Genomic DNA, 23,076 nt, shown 5'->3' on the forward strand with positions numbered 1-23,076 from the left:
TGCACTAAGCCCTCTCAAGATTTCATCCCAGCTCTGGGAGATAGCTATTATTCCCCTTTGTCGATAGGGGATCTGGGATGGAGAGAAGTCCCGTGTCTTGACAGAGGGACCGCGCCAGTCAGTTCTGGAGGCGCAGGTGGAGTTCAGGTCTACCGCCAAAATGCAACATCTCTCCACTGAGCTGCTGCTAGAATTTTTTTCTTTTCTTTTCTTTTTTTAAAGAGCACAGAAGAAATCCTTCCAGGCATTTCTTTTGATCTTAAATAACCTCTATTTTCTCTGGTTATAAGTTATACTTGCTAGTTGTTGGAAATATGGAAAATACAGAAATGTAAAGAAGAAAATAATTGAATCCCGTTATATGGAATTAACCACTGTCAACATATTAGGGTACAACCTCCCAGGATTTTATGTTTCTAGGCATGGGCTTTTATATTTTCCCTCATTAAAAAGAAAAGAAAAGAGAAAAAGCTGCTGTATCCCGCGTCCCAGGAGCGCTCCAGCCCCGGAGCAGCCCAGCCCATCCCCCACCCTGTCCTGGGGGCCCCGGGTCTGCACCTACCACCTAGGCCAGCTGGTGTGTGCCCTTGGCCATGGGCTCTGTTGGAGGCCGCACTCCTTGCCACCCTTGAGGAAGGGACTTCCCTTGGAGGATGCTGTCAGGGAGAACTCTTAGTCAGCATTGCTGGCGTCTCTGTCCGGCCTCTCCCTCTCAGCTCTCCCCAGCTGGCCTGGGGCGCGATCAATGGACCAGTCAGTGTTTACTCAGAGATTATGGAGCAATTAAATTCCCGATCAATACAGTTCAGTCTTCAAACAGCCGGGCTAGGGAGCCTCGGCGTCACGTGCTGGCTCCATCAGTCACCTCCCAAGCTCTGAGGCTACCGGGGAACCTGCCCCACCCGTGGTAGAGGGGATAGGGCTCGTTCTGGCGCTGCAGAACTGCGTCCCTCTTCCCTGGAGAAGCACTGAGAAGATTCGGCCTCCCTCACAGGCCTGGGGTCGGGGGGGTCTCTGGGGTCAGGGGTTTCTGCCTCAGCACACTAGGAAGGCAGTGGGACGGCAGACAAGTCCAAGGGGAAATTGTCCAGTGGTTAGTTCCCAAAGGCCTTTGCAAGGGTCGGGATCATGCGACCTAATGCCATGCTGTGACACTTCCCAGGATGCCCTAGAATGGAGCAGCTGCCAACTATGGGATTCAGGTGGGATTCCTGGTGACTGAGGACCTCAGTCTAGCCTGGGATGCAGCAAACCTGGTAGGAAGTGCCTAGCAGCGGGGGGATGAGAGGGGCTGCTTCTTCTTATTTGGGCTGTTTGAGCAGGTTTGCCTAGTTCTCCGGTGGAGGATTTCTGTGGAGTTCCAGCAGAATCCACCTTGGGCGGGCTTTATACCTGAGCATAAGCACAAGGAAGATGGCCGAAGAATTCAGTCCTGGAGCTAGAGGAATCTGTCCCCTGACGAACCACATGGCCAGTCTCTTCACCCGTCTGTGCTTTTTGTCCCACCAGCATCTTCCCAGCCAGAGGCACAAAAGACAAAATAGATGTCAAAATGCTTTGATAGCTTGGTAGGGGATGTCCTCCCCAACCCGCTCCCCCTAATTCTAGAAAGTATCAGGGAAGCTTTGTCTTGTGATTTTTGACTTTCTATTCAGAGGGTTTTTTCCCTCAGCTGCGATGTGAAACTCATGTTTGGAGTCAAGAATTTGTCCAGGCCGATTTCCTTACGTACTGTTCCGTCCCAGTCACTCTCTAAGACCAGTCTCTCCAGGAGACGTAGGTTGTCAGCAGAGGGTGCTTGGGAAAATTCCCCGTCCACAGGCCTGCGCTGGGGCCGTGGAATGTGAGCGAGGCCAGGCTTGGGTCCACCTCCAAAGAGCTGCGAGTTAAGACAGACAACTTGCTGTCAGCAGTGTGATTAGAGAGGTTTAGAGAAATCCTCCTCGCTCTGTTTCGTGTCCCTTACCCGTGAGAGAGGGAAAGAAAGAAAATACTGGCTGTGAGGGATAGAGCGCTTGCTATGTGCTAGGCAGATAGGATCTTACTTAATTCCTGCTGAAAGTTCTCGAACTGTGATTAGTCCCAGGTTTACAGACAAAGTGAGAATTGGAGATGATAAGTGACTTGTCCAAGGGCCATATACCTGGTGAAGGGCGAAACCAGGATTTGAACCAAGCATCTATGAGGGTTTCTGCTACCAGAGTCAGAGGACACAAGAAGGGAGGTGTTTTCAGCATGGGAAGTAAAAGCGTGATGGTGGAGTCACCGTCTGACTCCCACTTCCCCAGGGGGCTGCTTCCAGGGGGCTCCTCGCAGAGACCCTGGTTTGTAGTTCAGGGACCGAGAAGGCTGGCCTTTCCTTGCTACCCTCCAAACAAGGCTGTTTGCACCCTCCAGGCAGCAGGAGGTAGACACATCAGAGCAACCAAGCTGAGGAGAGAAGTGGCGGAGAGAGGATTTTTATGGGGGGAGAAAAGATTTAGGCTTTATTATTTTAAAGAAATAAACATAACTAAAGACAATACTCCCAGAACAACAAAATGAAAACTACCACAAGGCACGTCTGACTATCTCTGCTCAGTTGGTGCCCATTAATGCAGAGCTTTATCCAATTGGGGGAAACAGATTCTTTTTTTCGATTACCGGAAACTTCTCGTTTGAGTCTTCTGGGTATTCTTTTTCCACTCCCGGAAAGAATAACCTCTCTTTGCAGTCCTAGAGATTTTTCTAACCTCACCATCTCTTATGCTGTTTGGTTTGGTTTGGTTTTCGCCTCTGAAAAGTCATCGTTCATTATTCATTTATCTTTCAACCAATAACACGACCATAAAAATAATTTATAATTTCAATAAGCGTTTCTGATATATGACAGAAAGGGTTTTAAGTCTGTCTCATCACACCGGAAGAGAGGAAATTATCTTCCTCTGCAGCAAGAGTGATTTAATCAGATCAGACATTCTTCACAACTTTAATGCCTTTGACAGAGGCCTTGGAATGGCTTGAGAAAAGAGATTTTTGGAGATTTATTTTGTGATGATGAAAAAAAAAAAACCCAAAACCGAAAAAACAGGAAAGACAGCTGTCTGTGAAGGAGGACCTGCATATGCTGCTGTTTCCAGCAGGGAGACGCGCCAACAGCAGCAGAAAGGAAGGGGCTGTTGCTTTTGAACCCCAGGCTGTGGAGGCTCTACCCGTTATCACAGAGATAGGAGACGGGGGACCAGAGTCCCAAGGTCTGTCAACTGCTTAAGTGCAGAACAGGGTCTAGAACTCGGGCTTCCCGAAAAGCTGGTGCTTTCCACCCCCAGACGTCTCTGTGCCTCAGTTTCCTTAGCTACCACACAAAGGGGTGAACCATCTAATCCCCAAGGCCCCTGTACCATGATTTTGTAAGAAGACACTCTGTCCTGGCCGGGGACAGCATAGGCTTACACACGGAGCCCCTGGGAGCATTTACAAAGTGAGAGGTGGAGGGGTGGGAAGACAGCGGACCCTAAGGAGCAGATGGGAACAGCCACATCCAAACTAGTGTGAGCATATGCAAGAAATGAGAAGTGTCGGTAGGAAGGTAGAAACGGACAGAGATCAAGACAAGCCCGCATACAGAGAGGGGCTGCAACGAGCAGTGACATAATGCCCTGTGTCCTGCTTGTCACCGCTGGGACGTGCTGCCTCGGCCACGTGCCCGGTGCCACCACCCATGCAAACTGGCAGCATCTCGGTGTGGTTCCGTGTTCTAAACGAGGCTGCGAATTGGCAGGTTTGGAGGAGTGATTAGTCTACCCTGAGGTCCCCGGCTTTCAGGAGAACAGACTCACCAGATACAAATTTATAAGAGATTGATAGAGTAGTGTGAATTTATGAATTCATAATGAGAAATAGTATCGGTGAACAGGTACTACACATAATTACTGATGAATAAGGAACTTAAAAATACGAGAGTCCCTTTTCTTTTCCAAGGGCAGAGGGATGAGCACTTTCGTGGATTCCCTTCTACATTGGAGAGGAAGAGAGAAGTGGAAAGGTAGTACCCTGGGCTCAAAGATGAATTCAGGAAAATTTTAAGGAAGTTCTAGAATGTGGAGCAGGTGAGAGCACAGACACAAATCCAGGTTCGCATCCTGACCTGGCTACTTACAAACTCTGTGACTTCGGTTAATCTGCTTCCAACTTTCTAATCCTCCGTTATTATTACTTACCTGTGAAATGGGGTAACAAGAGCACTTGCCTCTTTCGAGGTTGAGGGGATTAAATGAGATGTTACATGGAAATGTTCTTGGCACCTAGGAAGCCCTCAATAAGTGCTAACTATTTTAAAGCTGGATTTTTCAAGAGTAGAGAGGGAGAAATCTATCAAGATTCAGGAGTCCCAGAGAAGGCACCTAGAAACTCAGATATGACCAGGAAAAATTTAGAGGAAATGAATGGACTGACTACTTTGGGGGATGAGGGCCTAATGGTAGAGCCCCTGAGATGGCAAATAGGAGGGGACACACTACCCAGGACATTGAGGCATGCGGCATGCCCCTCAGAGAGAGGGTCTAGTCCCTCCTCTGGATGGCAGGTGAAGGGCATGGGAAGGAGGTGGTTTTTCAGGTCTTTCTATTCAAGCCTAGCTTGGGACGTATGGAGTGTTGGCTAGAAAGAGCCCAATATCTGTGAGAGAGAGAGAGGACTCTGAGAATTAAGAGACCAATTTGGGCGAAAGATCAAAGAAGCTAGAGGCTCCCATGAATGCCAATCCAATAGGGCCAACGGGTCCGGGGAAGAGATTTTCTAGACATCAGGGCAGGAGAGGAAATGATTTAACCCACCACCAGGCTGTCACAGTGCAGGCTAAGATGAGATTAAAAGCAGAGGTATTTTATCAGAAAATTCTTTGCCAGCTGACAGTTTGACTGCTCTCCTAAGAGGAGGAAACAATTGAACCTTTTTGGGGAAAGGTTTCTAGCCTGGCATTGACCCCTGCTCTTCCCAGAGGGGTGGGTGGTCCCCCATGCTGGGATCTCCAAGGCTTCCTCCCAAAGCCAGCATGCTCTGCATAGTCCTTTCATCTTAAACACTTCTGGAGATGACGTGCGAAACCCACAGGCATGTGGGAAATCACATGGCCATTCTGCGACTGTACACTTAAGAGCAAGAAAGATTGAAGTTAGACATGAAGAAATTTAAGTAGGAAGGCAAAAGATAAGGAAGGTGACTCTAGGGAAATAGGGAAATAATCATGCTCCTTAGCAGCTTCATGGGTGCCCGGAGCAGTGTCCTCCACTGCTGGCCATGTGCCCATTTCCATCTCTCGTGTCCTAAGACTCCTGTGTTTGGCAAAGCACACGCCTGACTACCATATGTACCTGTTGGCCATTAGAGACCCTTCCCCTGGCACGTGGCAGTATTGAGCCTGTGAGAAGCCAAGAGGTTATCTTTCCCTGGAAATGGCTCAAGACCAAAGAAACATCCGCTCTGCTGGGGTGAGGCAGGGCGATCTGGGTGGGACAGGAGGAGGATAGAATAAAGGGGCTTTACAGCCATGAGGTTACAGAAGAGGCAGGCATGGTCTCTTGCCCAGCCTCTGGCATGCACTGTGCTCACACACGGTGTGTGTAGGTCACCATCACAGGGCTCTCTACCGGACCCAAGAGGAACTGGATGAGGACTTTGCTCTCCAGGGAGTAATCACTCTTAAGCCAGAAACTGGGGAAGCAGGACATGCCCAGATTAGGGAAGGAAACCTACACGGACTGAGCATCAGTAGGTGCCCTAGGCTTTGTGGACATTGTTCTAGTAACTCTCGCCGCAGAGTCATGTGGTAGGTCCTCCACCTCATACCTGAGGAAATGGGCTTGGAGACATCAAGGTGCCGGCCAATATCACGCAGCGAGTGAGTGGCTCCATTTGAAACCACGGGCAGTCTGTCTGGTTTCTAATCTCTTACTTACCATGTTCTGCTGCCTCCCAGCCCCTATACCTCTGGTGAGCTTCTCTTGGCATCATCTCTAACTCTGAGCTTCAGAAATTATACCATACAGAAAAGAACAATACTTCTCCATTTCAAGAACGCTGGCACAAGAACATGAAGGATAGTTCAAGTTCAAGGACGGTTCTTTATTCCGAAGTCACGTCCTTCCTACTTTTTCTTATTCTTTTATAATATTATAAGGAAACTGAACGATACTTTCCTTTCTATTTTCTTATTTAAACAAAAGTAGCTTGTGGGAAATCCCAAGAAAGGACAAAGCTAAGCACTGCATACACATTCCTACCTCAATTCTCTCATAGAGAGGAAAGTGGGGCTCAGGGAGGTGAAGCAACTTGCCCAAGGCCACACAGCAAGCCAGGGCAGAGTCAACATTCAAACCCAGTCCACACTTACACCTGCTGCGCTGCAACCCCAGATGACACACAGGCCAACCCTGCTGCGGCCTCCTGTGCTCCCTCCTCTCAGGGACCCCAAAGGCACATGCACCACAGGCCTGGCTCCCGGCTGGCTGGTGGGCTGTTGCCTTTCTCGAGGACGCCTCTCCCAGCATCATCTGTGTGGCTCCCCAAGTCACCACATTCCATTCGGAGATGATGACACATCCAGACCACAAGGGCCAGGGGGGCAGCGGGGTTCCTTAAAGAACAAGTCCATTCTCTTTCCTGAAAGCCTTCCTTACTGAGATAATGGGTATCGCCCAGCTCCCGGATCCCTGGGATTGTGGCCAGATCCCTGCCAGTGTTTCTGTCCCGCCAGCATGGAGCTGTGGGCATCACCCCCTGGAGAGGCTTCCTGACCTGCTTGGAGTCTGCAGGATCTTGAATGTTCCTGAGCCTCCCCCTTGAGCTCACTCTGCAGACACGGTTCCCTGCCAAGCAGCCACCACTGCTTACGTAAAGACAGGGAAGGAATCTGCCCCTGAGGAAAAGCTAGCGAGCAATAAACACAAATTCAGGACAAAGATTCCTTTGAGGAGAGAAGCAGAAATACACGGGGTAGGAAGGCTTCTCCTGTGCCATTTCTCGAGCTGGGTACAAGGGAATAATTTTCTTTAGACTTTACATGTAGGTTACTCCTATCTGCATCTATAAAGTGGCTCATAAATAAAAGAAACAATTAAATAAGACCCCGAGTTTTACGAGGCTGCAAATCTCCAGAGTTGTCTGCACCAGCTTTGCAGTGACTTCGGGCCGCGTAGTTTAGAGACGGTTCTAGAGGCAGTGAGAGCTTCACAGCAGGGCCGGGTGCCATGGGGCTGCCAGACGTGGGAACCCTGTTCTCTTACTAACACAAGCACGTGAGGAAAGGTGAGGAGATCCCAAGTGCGTTTGGGGCCACTGCGAGTTCTCTGTGCTTGGTCTAAGAGAAATGTGCGTTTGTGAAGTTGTGTGCTGTGTCTTGGGGAAGGGACAGGGAGCGGGGAAGATGTCCTTAGAGCTGGATGTTGCTACCAGATCTACGTCTATCTGTGAGAAAATAAAATGCTCAAGACTATTAGGATTCCAGTGGCATTAAGATGGCGTTAGTCAGTGTGGCCAGCTTGGGAGCTTGTGAGGAAGGTGTACTGCGGAAACTTCTAGATGAGGCTTCCCTGGACGACTGCGGGCTCTGACGTGCCCAGCAATTCAGTTGTGGGGTGGGCTGAGCAGGGGAGGTTTCCACAGTAGACGTCTGGGGACGGTCTGCCGGAGCTGCTCCTGTGACCAGCCTGGAGAGAGGGTCGAGCAAACAGGGGCCTGCATATGGGGCAGGTGCGAGTCCAGGGAAGAACTGTGGTTTCTTGGATGGGAAACCCCCACCAGCAAACAGAACCAGCCAACACCTTTTGGGAATAGCTGTGAGATCAAAGCTTAGTGTCTCCGAGGAGCCAACGGGAGAGAGAATAACTTACTCTCTCAGGGCCCTTGGGAGAGGGGAGGGAGAAGCATCTGTCACAGCCAATGAAGTCAGGGCAGCTTCTGCAAGGGAATGGGCCCAGAAAGCCACAGCTGCCTCGCTCCGCTGCTTTCTATTCTGAGACCTGGCCTCCAGCTTGGATAATGGAGGTCAAGGAGCCATGGGCTGGGGCAGGTGCGGGCACGGAGTTGATGACGTCAGAGAAGCAAGGGGAGGCTTCTGCTGTGTCCGTGGGTATTGAGGGCGGGGGAGCCAGAGCCCAGCCATTGAGCAGGGATGGTGCAGTGGGGGTCTGGGGCCCACAGAGAGGGAAGGGGGCGTGGCCAGAGGCCAGACTGGACCTTGACTCCCAGCCTCGCGCTCTTGCCAGCACCCCGAGCAGCGTGCTCTAGATCGCCCTTAGACTCAGCACAGAGTGACTTCGTTTGCAGCACCGGCCCTCTGCTCACCCCAGCTTTCCCCAGGGGCAGCTGGGACACGGAGGACCCTCGGCTTCCCTTGCTCGGCGCCTTTATTCTGACCCTTCCTCACCGCCTTATTGATTCAAACACAGGAGGAAAAAGGAATGTTTTAGTAGCGGCTGAGAAATCTTCAGACGTGAGGAGTGTTGTTAGCTTTTGTCGGCCAAATGCCTAGTTTCTTTGTTCCAGAAGTGCTTGAAGAAAGCCTGGCAGAGTTTGGGCGAATGTAGTGCAATCAATCAGGCCTTCTGGGGTTTCTTCCTGCCTGAGGAGTCCTTCAGCCTTCCACACCCTCCGAGCACGACGTCTAGAAATTACTGTTCCAGCTGTTGCACAGAGGGGAAAATAGCCTCCTCCAGCAGCCCCGCAACCCTCAACACCAACAAACCCCTCGGGAGCTAGGTCTCCAGGGCTCTTCCTGTTCCTTACCACACCTTCTTGCCAGGGGCCCCCACCCAAGCCAGCCTCTGGCAGGGCAGCGTGGGCCGAGGTGCCCTCTCCCAGCCCTCACGCAGCACTCCAGTTCCTCCTGTCTCTCCAGCTCCTGGTGGTGGGCAACATGGCCTTCCCCCGGTCTCCAGGGAGGACACTCGCTGACCTGAGTCAGCTCCTTGGCAGGGGCTACGTGAGCACAAACACCGGGGTCCCTTGCCCTCCTTCACACTCTGTCCTCGTGGAAAGGCCATAGCTCCTGTCATGGCCAGCATACCCATCTACGAGCTCACTTTCTCCTTCTCACTCTCTGGAGTCAACTGTGGTGCTGAAGAGTTAGGCATCTCACCCGAGTCAGCCAAATAGTGAACTGGAGGACCAGGGGCCTCACTCCACGCCCGCTGTCCTGCCTGTGAGGGAGGGTGTCATCTGTGTTAGGATAGTAATAAGCAGGGTCTGAAAGCTCAGAGGTGGGTGGTATAGCCTGGTGGCCGGGGTTGCCTATAGCCCTTGACCTAGTCCTCCGCATAGGGAAGATAAGCCATGAACTTCTCTCCAGAATGGTGTTTTCAGCCTGGGCCCTACGGGGTCTATAAAGCCTCTGAGTGTGGAGGTAAAATTTGGCATGCATGAACTCTCTGGAAAGACAGTTTTTCAAAGGTGTTCGGAACCAGCAAAGGTTCTACAGGGTGGTTGGCAGGCTGGACCCAGATAATTCTGGCTGTCGAGAGCAAAAGGGAGAATAAAGAGAAGCCGGTTATCTGTCATTGATTGGCTTCTCCGGGAAGCAGAGTCAGATTCGAGAGCCCTAAATGTCTCCTAGAGGATGCGCTTGGGATCACCACCGAGGGAAGGGAAGGCAGGAGCCCAGCATGGGGTGAAGGGAGACGTCCTAGTGATGGCGGGCCAACAGGGGCCTCAGCCAATCCCAGGGGGGCTCTGGAGTGAGAACGACCTATCAGACTTGCCCCAAGTTGGGTAAACATGGCCAAACCTTCATAGTCCCCGCTTCAGTCAGTCGCTGGATTTGGACAGCCCCAGGAATGACGTGACTTTGGGCCAAGGAGCTCCCTGCAGCTGAGACCATCTCTGATGGGACTGCTGGGGCTGAGGGCGGAGGGCAGTCCCCAGCAACACTGCCAGAGCCGGGCAACAAGTCATTTCCTGAAGGAGGGTCAGTACCTCTGCCCTTGGGCAAGTAGGAGAGATTAAACGATACCCATCCACCCACCCATCCAGCCATCTATCTTTTCATTTAACATTTATTAAACACGTATCAGGAGCCAGCCCACTGTGATAAGCGCCGGTGATAAAAAGGTGCAGATGGCATCGTCTAGTGGAGAGAGACACATCCATGAATAATTAGAACACAAAGTGGTCATTGATGAAATTGAGGCAAATGCCAAGAGTTATTAGAGCACATTGGAGGGTGGAACCGACTCTTTCCAGGGGCAATGAGTGAGTCCTGAAAGAGCTGATGAGGCAGGGAAAGGAGGGGCGGGAGCGGAGCGTGAATAGGACAAGGCATCGCAAGACAGAAGGAGGTCACGTGAGAGGCACGGTGGTCCGAGAGCACATGGGAGATTTGGGGAGAGTGTCAGTGTGCCCGGTGTGGGTGGGTCACTTGGTGGAAATGTGGCTGGAAGAGGAGGTTGGGGTGAGATCACCAGTGCTCCGGAGTCCACGCCAGTGGACTTTATCTCAGGAGTACTGGGAAGTCACTGATACTTTTGGAGCCAAGGACTGATATGAAAGTATCTACATTTTAGGAAGTCAAGCAGGGATGATAGGAGGGAGTGGTCACTGGAACCCCAAGGGAGTTATATATACACCATGCTCCCCAAGCCCCTATCATCTCTCTGATCACAAGTCAGATTCCAACATAAGCGACCCTCTCTGATGTGAAGCTCAGTTCCTACACACAGGTCGCTCTGGTCCTGGGCACATGTAGTATTCCTCTGAGCAACTACTTATTCCCCCTACTTCCCAAAGACTTTTGTTTGTCATGCTCACATCCTGTGTTCTCATGGGTGAAATAAGCCCTGGGGATGGCCTGGGTCCCTGTGTGTGTACTGGCCTAATGTCATGTGACCTCAACCCAAGCCTTCACTGGACCCCCTTGTTCTGGTGCCACCCACATTCTTTTTACCTTCTTGAATGGGCATCCCAACCCAGGACAGGTTTTTGAAACTAGTGTCTTTTGTGTCATCAGCGACCCTAAGTTTCTCTAGGCTAGTGGGTTGCCATTCAAGGAATCTGCTTCCACAGCTGAATAGTGAGCCCAAGAGAGCTAAGATCACCGGGATCCCTCTCCCTTCTCCCCTGCCCTTCTCTTTACAGGAAGCTATGCAGGTCACAGAGTGAATCCCATTCATGTAATTCCTGTCCAAGTGCCAGGCTGCCTGAAATCTGACCCTCTAGGGACAATAGTTTCTTGATGTAAGGTCAGCCCAGCCAGCTCTGGACACTTAAGGATCACAGCCTGTATCTTGAGCAGAGTCATGTTCTGGGCACTGGAACAATAGCCTTCTATTCCGTGTGGGACTAGGATTGAAGTAGATGGTCTCTACATGAAATAGACGGTCCTTCCAAGCTATGACAGCCAGGATGAATATTCCAACCTCTTTCTTTAGACCATGTTTACAGATGGGGTACAAACAGGGAAACTGTGGCTAGGAACATTCTTCTGATGCTCAGCCATCCTAGAGGTTTTAAGTACTCAGGCTTCTACTGCTCCCTGACAAAGTAACTAAAAGACAAATTTACACAAGGAGCACTGGACAAATGTCTGCCTAGGGCATGCCCCATGTTGTGGCTGGTACCTCCGAGGGGTCTGCCTGTAGGTGGTAAATATGTATGGATTCCTCAGAGGTCACAGATCCCATGATTTGGTGACCCCCCTCCCCCCACAAGACTGAGGCTCTTTTGTTGCTCTGGTGGGTGGAGACCAAGTGTAGGAGGAAGCCTCAGGAAGCCAGTTTGCCTTCATCTCTCTCCCTAAAGTTTGTGAAAGCTGACCTGGAGGTCTCGGAAAGACCATGAGATCTGATGGAAAAACCCTACTGTTTCGGTTTTGTGAAGACTGAGGTAGGCTAAATGTTGAGAACCCCTTCCGCAGGAATTCTCTATGCTGTTCTTCTGGGGACTCCTTTGGGACTCCACGCTGTAGGTCTCCAGCTCAGAACAGTCACCGCAGATGACTTATCAAGGACTACTGTGTGCCAGACACCGCACTAAGTTCTTTGTAAGTTATATTTATTCCTCACAGAAGCCTTGCAAGGAATTATTTAGATGCCCATTTTGGGAAAATAGAGCCACAAAGAGGTTAGGTAACTTGCCCAAGGTCACATAATAAGTAGCAGAACTAGGAGAACCAGGATTCTAACCCACGTCTTCCTGACACCAAGCCCATGTTCTTTACCCTCCACTACATGACCTTAAACTTTGCCATATTGATGACAGCAGCTCTGGGTATCCAATAGCCAGCACCTTGTACCACACAAGTCTGTGAAGAAGTCTAAGGAGAGTAGGCAAGGACAAGATCCCCTTTCTAATACCTTTCATCATATACTTGGGATGGCCACAGTCTCTCAGTCCCTTTGCATGGAAGTGGACAAAGGCAGAGTTGGTTCTACCAGCCAGAGAGCCTGGAACCTTGGGGCTGGTGGGCCTTGGTAGACTGGCCTTGGCACTGGAATCCAAGCTCCCAGAATTCTAAGCTTAGGGATAAGTAAGCTCCCATCAAATGACAAGTAAGGAAACCGACCCAGAAGGAAGAACAAATTACCCAAGGCCACAGAACTAGTTAGAAGCATTGTGTATGTGTCAGTGTGTGTGTGAGTGTGTGTGTGAGAGAGAGAGAGAGAGAGAGAGAGAGAGTGTGTGTGTGTGTGCACGCACACTCACACGTGTGTATACAAATGCATGTATGTGTGTGTGCTGGAGATGACAGTATAAGGGGTCTCCTAATTCCCAGGTCCTATGAATGAGTTCAGGAGAAGGCCGTGGAGTCCGTCTCTACCCAGAGGGGTGGACCATAAAAAAGGCTATTTTTAAAACATTTGTTTTGGTTTAACACAAGTAGTTTATTTCGGACAGGTGACTCCAAGAAGCACCAATGTAGGAGTAGGGGATGAAGAGAAGGAAGCCAATACATGTTCATCACTGCTTTGACTGCTGGGCACTTCCAGGAGATGGTGTGGAATGTACCTTGGGTTATTCCTCAAGGGAAGAGGAACCCCGGGGGGGTTATCCACCTGCCTCCATTACCATCTGCTGAGTACTGCTACTTGGGGGCCTCAGCTCCCCAGAACCTTTTCTCAAGCACACTCCAGCAATAAAAGAAAGCGAAGGGCTACTTTTAAATGTGTTTGTAGCCCCTAGTAGCTACCAGTTCTCTATAGAGTCTGGAAAACTTTTCAGGTGAAGAGGCTTGGGCATGAAGACCAAGGACAGTCTGTAGGAGAGATGGATGAGACTGAACGGTGCCCCCTGGAGGCCGGTTGTGATAGGAAAGGCAAGAGCTATTTCTGTGTGCCCTGCAGAAAGAATAGGGAAGTCCTACGACAGGAGTTCTTAAAAAGAATTTCTTGGTGATACTGGTGAAAAAGACTTATCAGACTTCTGGAGCCCATTCAGCTATGCACCTTGATTAGTGGCCATACAAGAAATGATGGAGCCAAGAAACTTGCACAAGGATGATTTCCTTAGAGGATTTGAGGCTCCTTATGGCTAGGGCCAGACAAAGAGCTCTCCTTTATGGAGGCGATGAGGCCGGGGAGTGCTGGGAGGAGAGATGGAGATGGAGCCACAGGATTTCTCACCCACCCGTGGCTATTCTAGTACCAGAGACTCCGAAGTTGGGTGGAAGCAACAGGAAGAGGTCTCCTCTTTGGCATGATTTGGGGCACCTTCCGTGGAGGCAAAGCCTCAGAAGAAGCAAGCCCTAAGGTTACCTGGCTCTCCGACCAGGGCCACCCCACCTCTTGAGCACCTGCGCCTTATCTGTGAAAAAGGGAGATTGGAGGGCTGGACTAGAGGGCCTCAGGGTCCCTTCCCGTCCTGATCTTCTGTCTCCGTCTGCTGTAGGGCCATCTCTACGGCCCTTGTCCTCCCTGCAGGTCAGTCATCATCAGGTGTGAACTGAGCACCTACCACTTGCCCAGTACTGAGTGGGGAGCAGGGATAAACCGGACTACAGGCCCTGGCCTCTAGGGCAGGATGGATGTGGAGAAAAAAGAATTAATACTTACTGAGCAATGACTCTGTGCCAGGCAGTGTGCTAAACAGCTTACACATACTGACTCCTTTCCCCCTCACCATAAACTCATAGAGTAGGCAAGCGTAGCTCCACTAGACAGAGGAGAAAACCAGAGAGGGGCCCAGAGGAAAAGCAACTGAACTGAGGCTGGGTGGTGGTAGAGCTTGAATTTGAGCCCATGCTGTAGCCATAATGCTTCTCCCCCTGTGGACCAGGAAGGGACTCGCTAAGCACAGCTCCTAGAGTGCTTACAGAGGAAGTAGTTACAGCTAGAGTCACCTGGAAAGGCTTCATGGACAGGGGGCTTCACACTTGGCCTTGAGGGAGGGGCAGGACCTGCAGACCAGTCAGGGAGGGGGACGACCTAAGGGTGCTAGTTCTCCAGGATGGGCTGGGTGTGGGGGCACTAGCCTGCTTTGAGCAGGGAGGTGGACAGCAGCTACGGCCCAGCCTGCTGGTATTTCCATGGGAAGGAAGGAGGGGCCAGGAGTCAAATACAGTTGCTGCCCCAGACCCTGCAGGGCAAGCACCCTCCTCTTCATAGCCCCAGCCCCAAAGAGCTGACGTCCGTCCACCCAGCCGGAGGGGCTTCATGCCCAGATCATGCCTGTAAGGATCATTCCTTCCCCCACAGCTGCTGGGACGGTGTAAAGACGGAGGGGGTTCAGTGTAAACCAGCTTCTTTCCAGCTGCTTAAGCCACTGGTCCGGGAGCTAGATGACTGATAATGATGATCCTTAACACTGATATATAGGAGGGACCATGAGTCAGGCACTGTTCTGAGAACTTTAACTAACTCAGACCTTCCAACATCCCTATGAGGTAGGTACTATCATTGTGCCCATTTTATAGATGGGGAAACAGGTACGATGAAGTCGAATAGCCTATTGAGGTTCGCACAGCTGATAAGTCAGAGTCCAGATCCCAGCCCAGGTGGTCTGCTCTTCCCTACTGTGCCATACTGCTTCTAAGCACCACTGCTTCTTCCCTCTTCCTGGGCTACCCTTCTCAAATGTAGGTTCTCTCTCCTTGCCCGCAGCTCTCCCCTGCCAAGGCAGCCCCTCCCTAGAGGCGATGGCAGGAGGCATCCCCACGAGTCCCCACCGCCAGAAAGGCCCATCAGTGCCCCAAAGGCCAGACCGGAGCACCCAGTTTCTCTCCTCACCCCCGCACCCACATGCACCCTGTCCCGCTCTCCCCCAACCGAGCACCGTTGCCTTTTGTTCACAGCGATGGCTCCTGCACCCAGGCCGGTGGGGGCATGGAGGACTCCGTGGTGGCAGCGGCGGCGGTGGCAGCCGGCAGACCCAGTGCCCATGCCCCGAAGGCTCAAGCCCAGGAGCTGCAGCAGGAGGAGGAGCGGCCGGGGGCGGGGGGTGCCTCCCCGAGGGCTGGCTCCCACCGCGTGGCCTCCCCCGGCCGGCAGCAGCCTGCCCTGGCGACGGCGCTCTGCTCCCACGCCCCTAACGCCTCCGATTACGAGCTCTCCCTTGACCTAAAGAATAAACAGGTACCCAGGGCCTCCGAGGGGGGCGGGAAGGGTGGTGAGGGGGCCCTGCCTTCGGGGGCTATCCAGGGTACCAGGGATCTCCCCACTTGGGCCCACCTCTGTTGTAGGCACACTTCTTTCGCCACGACTTCTCCCAGATGGAGCTGTCTTCAGCCCTTCCCTGGAGCCCAGTTTGTCAGGAACCAGCCTCTCCATGGCAGGGGTCACACCTTTGCAATGCCAGTCCCCTCGGTACTGTATTCAGGGCCCTGTTCCTCTCGCCGTGAGCCAGAAGCTTAAACTGCCCCACCCCCAGACCTTGAGGCAGGTGGCCCACTGTTCTCTGGGGAAGAAGAGAGAGCCTCGCTTACGTGTCCATGCAAAGGACAAGCTCCGTGTGTAGGCACACACAGGTTAAAATGAGGTGCCAAGAGAATGGTCTCCTCCAAGGAGATTGAGGATTCGCTGGATTAACCAAAGCTCCCCTACTGGAGAACAAATCCCGTGTGTGTGTGTGTGTGTGTGTGTGTGTGTGTACTTAGGTGTATATGCTTAGAGAAAAACATCATGACTAGGTATTGGTTTGTTTTTTTTTTTTTAAGATTTTATTTATTTATTTGGCAGAGAGAGAGATCACAGGCAGGCAGAGAGAGAAGGGGAAGCAGGCTCCCCGCTGAGCAGAGAGCCTGATGCAGGGCTCCATCCCAGGACCCTGAGATCATGACCTGAACTGAAGGCAGAGGCTTAACCCACTGAGCCATCCAGGTGCCTCATGACTAGATATTGTTAAGAAAGAGCATTGAACTTGGGGCCGGAGACATGGGATCCAATCCTTGGTCTTGCTCTAGTTAACTCTGTGACTTTGGGAATGCCAGTTATGCACTCTGGGCACTGGTTTCTTCATCAGCAAAATTGGGCATTAGACCTTGAATCATCTCCAAGGTCCCTTCTAGCTCTACAGTGTGTAGGTTCTAAAGAAGCATTCTTTAACTCAATGGGCAAAGTCAGTCTTGGGAAGGATAGCTAGTAGGAAGATCACTAAGACTGAATCAGGCCATACCAACCTCACTTCTTTCCTTCTGCATCAAGGTCAGCTGTAGGTGGAACATCTGGCTGTCAGCAAAGTATTTAAAATATCCCCCATGATCGATATGTGGGCAAGAGAGGAAGCAGAGTAGATGACAATATAGTCAAGTGGGTTCTTTTCAAACAGAATTCTTAAAAAAAAAAAAAAAAGTTGGTTTTTCCATCAAGGCCAATTCCTGGGGGAGGTGAGTGGTATGCTGTCCTTGGTCCTGTTCTGTTCGACGGGTTTTGACAAGGCACTAATTTCTGATGACACAAAGCTGAAAGGGGACAGCAAATACCTCGGTGACAGAATCCAAGATTTTGTAAAAATCTTATCCAGACATAAAGATTTAAATGAAAAAGTCCAAATGAAATAGGGAAAAACATCTAAAGTTCTCTTAGCTTTGAAAAGCCCACAGCATTCATACAAGATGGGCAGGCTTGGTCCTGGGAGAGAGACCTTAGGGCTTCCGTTGACTGTAAGTTCAAAAGGAGTCAATAACCAGGAAATCAGGTGCCAAAGTAAGTCCAGCAGCCTGCACAGAAGGGTAGATAAAGCCCCCTGGATAAGGAAGCAGCTGGCTAGAGCCCCACACTGGTTCCTGGTCAGGGCCTATCTGGAGCCCATCCTTGATTCTTGGGGCTGAGTTTAAGAAGGAAGTAAGAATGCCAAGGATTCCAAGGTTCTCCCAAGAAGGAAAAGAGGATTGACTGGATTCATATGGAGAAATTGTAGACACGAAAACAAGTTTTAAATATGGAAGAGCTGGCATGTGAAAAGGGATTAGATATATTTTCTATCATTCCAGACAAAAATAGTGATACTAACGTAAGAAAGCTACAGGAAAGGAAGCTTCTGGCTCAATTAACAATTAGAGCTGTTAAAAATATAGAAGGCCTTGCTTGTGAGGTAGTGAGTTTGTGTTACTGGGAATGCCCAGGCAGGGGTTGGCAGACAGTCCATCTGGAACACTACAGTATGATGTGGGTGGTCAGTTGGCCCAGAGAAGACGTCTTCTCAGTTCCACATGACTGTGCTCCGTGAGGACAGAGACCATCTCCCATCCATCTTCGTACCGTTCCCCCAGCACCTAGCAGAGGGTCTTGGACATAGGAAGAGCTCATTGAGTGAATAATATTTGGATAACTATGGTGTGAAAAGCAACAAGAGAGTGAGGTAACAAGAAGAAAATGGTCCCTACTGGCCCCCAAAGAGAGTGAAGTTCATTTTAAGGAGTATCGGGCCAATAAAACTGAGGGAAACCTGTGCTTCAACTTGGGCGGGAGAATTAGTTTAATTCTGAGCGACGATGGCAGATGGAGAGTTGCTCTGATCGGTATCATGGACCTTTTTATAGTGGACATCATTCTGATAGACGGTTCTGCATGTCGGACCAACAGGAGTGGGGTGGGAAAGGTGCGGGAGGGTTGGCAGAGGGTGCAACAGGAGCCTTTGTGTTGAGTGAACCCAGCCTCGGGGAACAGCCCACTCCCCTGGATTGAGTATCTGGGTCAAGCATAGACAGGAGGGAGGTAGGAAGAGGGCAAAAGTGAGGGGCTAGAGAAAAGTGATTAAAAATGCGGCACACATTCATAAGAGACTGAACCCAACTTCTGTCTCTTCTGCAAATGAACTGGGTGACCTCCGGCAAGCTGCTTAACTTCCCTGGGCCTCCATTGCCTCCTGTCTCTTTGGGGCTTTGTACATGCTGTTCCCTCTGCCTCTACCACTAACATTCATGCTCCCCTCCTCACTTGGCACTTGGCCTCAATTACTCTTTATTTTACTTTGAGACAGAATTGTGGTTCTCTTTCCTCCTCCTGGCAGCTTTCCCTGCCCTCCCAAGCCTGTGTTGGATGTCCCTTCTCTGTGACCCTCCCGCACCCAGCCATTCCCAGTCATAGCCCTTCAGTCCTATATCCTCATTCCCTGTTAATTTGACCACTCCTTGAAGGCAGGACGCATGACTTATTAATCATCATTATATCTCCAGTGCCTGACACAGTTCCTGGCATGAAGAAGATGCTCAGGGATGAAAAGGGGAAAATACTAAGTGAGCTGAAGAGGGAGAGGGGCATGAGACCTGGGGCCAGGACCTGGCTCTGCTTTGGGTTTCTTTGAGATCTAGGATATGGTATTCTGATTCTGTCAGTCCCACCAGTTGCACAAATACTGTAGCACTTGGACTGGAAGGATCTTGGACAGTCATTATCTCCCTAGCCCACCAACTGCTGGTCTTGCTCCATCAGCCAGTCCAGAATCCTAGGCAGTTTCTGTGGCTTCTCGCTCCTCCACATCTGCTCCAACCCAATCTCCACTGCTGCTACATCTTAACTATTTCTCCAATTCCCACCCTCTCCTGCCACCCCCACCACTCCCACCCCAGGGCAGGCCACCATCATCTCCTGCCTGAGCCCCTGGGCAGGGGAGGCCACACGTTCCCCTACTTGGAGCTGTGCTTCCTCCAAACTGATCTCCATGCTGCCACTGAGCCCTCTTGGAGAGCACATCTGATCACGGTATCTGTCTGAAAGCCTTGCATGGCTCCTCTCCATGTGCAGGACAAAGACTTCTCCAAGGTCTCCTACCACCAGACACAACTCCATCTCCTGCCCCACTCCCAAGTGGGTTTCCAGCCATTCCCACTTGCCTTGCTCCAGACTTCTGTGCTATCGTTTGCCTCCGGGCCTTGACAGATTTTATTTCCTTTTCTAGGAATACTCCCCACTTGTCCCTCCAGCACACGTCACTGGGGAGATCTCTGCTCATACTCCGCATCTCAGCTCGGTATCCCTGAGCCTGGCTGTGTGCTTTCACGGAGTGCCCCTCTGATGACTCTGTGCCACCTGAGAGCTGTCCCACCCATAAAGGCAGGGACTATGCCGTTTTCAGGGCTGTCACGGAGTCGAGCAGACTGTGCACAGAACACCTTTGTAGCCTCTGTGGGGACTGAGCACTGCTCAGAGCTGTGTGTTAGATGATATACAGCTCTTGCCCACTTTTGCTTCCCAGCACCCCGCACAGTCCCTGGTGCCTGAGACATGCTTCACACTGGAGGAACACAGGAGTGAAAGAACAAACAAATGAATGAATTAAAGAACGAATGAATGAATGAACGAAAGAATGAATGAATCCGCCCCCCGGACATCCCTGCCTCCCAGCCCCCAAGGCCTCTCCCCATACTCACACAGTGGGGAGGTCCTCCAGTCTGGCTTCTCCCGTCCTCTGTTCCCTCCGCCCTCAGCTCTGTCGCTTTATCTCACAGTGGTTCTTGAGGTTATAACCTCCGGGGACAAAGAACATGCAGGTCCTATTGGGGGGTCCTTTAGGAAAGTGCTGTGGGGAGGATGCATAGGGCAGCCGAGTGAGTTCCACATTCATCCTTGCTCTCGAGGGAGTTCGGATCCTGTTGTGTGCCTCTGCTGAGGAGGACCCTGTTGGAGCCCGTGTGGGATGTCCAAATGGCATGGTCTCTGTGCCATCCAAGCCAGGGGTCCATGTGGCAGCCAGACCTTGACCCCAAGGACAGCAGTCCTTTCTACAAGTGATCTCCCCTACCCGAGCCTTGGGGTCCAGCCTCATCCGTGAGGTGATCACCCTCTCAAGGGGAGAGGTGGTTGATTATGTTTCCAACTCTCTGGTCTCAGTTTCCTCATTGAAGAAACAAGAGGTTATTCTGGAATATCTAAGACTTGTTCTTCCTCTGAAGGTGAGAGTCCCACCATGGCCCTGGACAGCATCAGGGGCCAGCCTACAGATGACAGTGAAGGCAATGCCAGTCAAGGGTAGTCCTTCTGTCCACCTGCATCCAATTCAGGGAGCGCTATCACACAGCTGCTATGTGCAAGGCCTGGGCCACTGTGCTACAAAAGATGCAGTTCCAGGCCTCAGGGAGCTCGCTCCAGGGGTGGGAGCTGACATGTAGCGGGTACTAAGTAGCACTAACAGCCCTAATCTGGGCCAGATGAGGTTCTAAGCATTTCTTATGCATTATCTCCCCAGATCTGCAGGCTATCTCGGTGAGCTAGGGACTACTGCTACCCCCATTTGAGGAATGAGGGGACTGAGGCTTAGCCATAACAAGTAACTCACCCAAGGACACGTCCCTAAGTGTGTGTCCGCGGTCCAGCCAAGACTGGGACTCACAGTCTTTGATTTTATCCCAAGTCTTTCACAAGAGCAGCAAAGGGGTAGGTTCCAAGGAAGCGGTGGACGGCGTGCTGTGGGAGACTGGTGACAGCGAGGAGCCCAATCTGGGGTTCAAAGCAGGCTCCCCACAGCAGCAGCTCTCCCTGAGGCAGTCTCTGTGACTGAGGAGGAGCAGAGTCATTAGTAGCCCCCAACCCTAGCTGGCTGGGGCCCAGAGAGGTTCCCAAGAGCATCCTTACTCCTAGGCAAGCCTCAGTGCCCTGTTGTGTCAAGCACTTTCGGTGTTTTGGACAGCGGACAGGGAGGTGGGAACACAGGGAAGACGCAGGGGTCCCATCCCAACAGGTGCCGGGCGCAGGCCAGCTTCCCCTGGGGGCCGCCATTAGCATCTCCGAGCTCCTCCCCGCTCCCACCCCTACTGTCTGCTCCTAAGCCTCCTGGAAACCTTCCCTTGCCAAGTTCTGCAGGCTCATTCCACGTAATGCTTAAACATTCTCAGCTGGGAAATCTTGGATCAGAGGAAATCCTCGCTCACATGTGAAAGCCACCCCCCACCTCGGGCTGGCTCCCTCCTTCCCCAGCACTGCCGCCCCCCCAGCTAGCTGCTCTTCCTCCCCCAGCCTGACTTGGTGGCCCTCTCTCTGCGGCCTTCCTCGGGCCCGGCTGCGGCAGCAACCTGAAAAGAGGGAGCATGTTCTAATTAACACTGAGAGGCTCATTAGACAGACAGAGCCCCCCAAGCCCCCCTCCACCACTTCTCCCGGCAGAAGCTGAGAGATTGCTCTCTTAGGAGGAGGCGAGGCTACAATTACCCATGATTCATGGGGTTTAGAGAGAAGTGAGCTGAGCTGCTCTTAGGCCGGTGGGCCCAGAGACCTTCCCTCCCTGGGCCCACCCCCCACTTTCCCCCACCCCCGTGTCCATCTCTTTTAGCTCTCTAATCTGGCACCGGTTAAGAAAAGAAAAGTGTTAGGGCGCTTGCGAGGGCCTGGCTGGGTAGACAGAGCTGATCTGGGACACTGCCAAGTTCCCGAGCCCTGGTTTGGGGCGAAATAGTGGAGGGAAAGGGGAGAATGCAGCATTTGACTCCAAGCCCAGATCCGGAAGAGAGCCTAGATTTTTATTTTCCCTGGGATATAGGAGAGAGTTCAGTTTAGCTCCTGTCTGCAAAGATTTATTAAGCCCCAGCCATGGCTCCGGCTCGATGCTGGGCCCCAGGAATGTAGAGACATAATACCACCCTGTCTGTAAGGTACAGTCTGTGGGGCTACAGAGGGCAGGCCATAAAGGACGGGAAAGAAACAGTGGGGGACAGTGCAGGCGGGGTTTGCAGCAGGCACAAGGCTGGGATAAATGGGAGATGGTTGTGTTAAATGCGCTGGAACAAATGGAGAAGATCCAAAAATTGAATTCAAACACCACAGTGAGCAGTTGCTCCTTGCCAGGCTCTGTGCTGGGTGCTGGGCATGGATCAGAGGGCTCGAATAACTTCTGCTCTGTTCGAGTTGGGGTCGGTGGGGTGGAGAGAAGGATAAATTAGATAAATATCCCAAAGGTGAGTGGAGAGAACTGAGCGTCAGAGAGAAGTAAGAAACAGCGTTCTCCATGGGCCCCTGAAACGGAGAGCTCCCCGTCGGGTTGGGGGACTGAGAAGGCTTCACAGAGGAAGCACATTGGAGGCGGGTCTCGAAGAAAGGGAAGAATGTTGCAGACTGAGTGACAAGGCTGAGCCGATGCTCAGGGCAGGAAAGCCTAGCGTGGGCTGGGGGAAGCGCAGGAGTCCAGCCAGTGTGTACGCAGGCTTGGCATAGGAGTAGAAGATGGGAGGGAGGCTGAGGCCAGATTGCTCAGGGTCGGAAGGCCAGCAGGAAACACTTCTACTTATTTTGGGTGATGCTCTCAAGCAACGCAAAGCCTGTGTTCACATCGGCTCTTCAAGACCCTTGATCAGGGTCATGTAGGGTGGATGGTAGGTGTGAACAAGAAGCAGGAAGTCAGTGGGGAGGTTGCCAGAGGGTCCAAGTGGGGAGCCAAAGACAGCCTCACATGGCAACAGTAGGGTCAGGTTGATGCAAAAGGTATTGGGGTGGGGGTGCATGGAATAAAGGCTTTGAGGCTGACAAATGCAGAGGCCGGGGTGAAGGAGAACCCATGGTCAAATGCAAGTTTCCCAGCCTGGAGAATGTAACAGCCAAGGCTCTGTATGCAAAAAAAGAAGTCATCAAGAGCTGGTTTAGGGAGGTGGGGGAAGACAGGCGCTTTGTATAGGTGCACAGGGGGATCCGTGGGTTGTTGGAAATGCAAGTCTAGGATCAAGCCTAGGAATGGAAATTTGAGAGTCAT

At 51.7% G+C, this 23,076-nt stretch overlaps 1 protein-coding gene across 6 annotated transcripts in view; it reads left to right on the plus strand.

The window, feature by feature from the left end:
- The window catches only part of IQSEC3 (IQ motif and Sec7 domain ArfGEF 3), a 102,495-nt gene that overhangs the window by 37,602 nt on the left and 41,817 nt on the right, over nt 1-23,076 (plus strand). For all 6 annotated transcript variants that reach the window (XM_059403833.1, XM_059403834.1, XM_059403836.1 and 3 more), the window contains exon 3: nt 15,257-15,536. In XM_059403833.1, coding sequence (XP_059259816.1) covers nt 15,257-15,536 — 280 coding nt within the window. The remainder of the gene's footprint in view (nt 1-15,256; nt 15,537-23,076) is intronic.

Source organism: Mustela nigripes, chromosome 6 (genome assembly GCF_022355385.1).
Source record: "Mustela nigripes isolate SB6536 chromosome 6, MUSNIG.SB6536, whole genome shotgun sequence".
NCBI lineage: Eukaryota > Metazoa > Chordata > Mammalia > Carnivora > Mustelidae > Mustela > Mustela nigripes.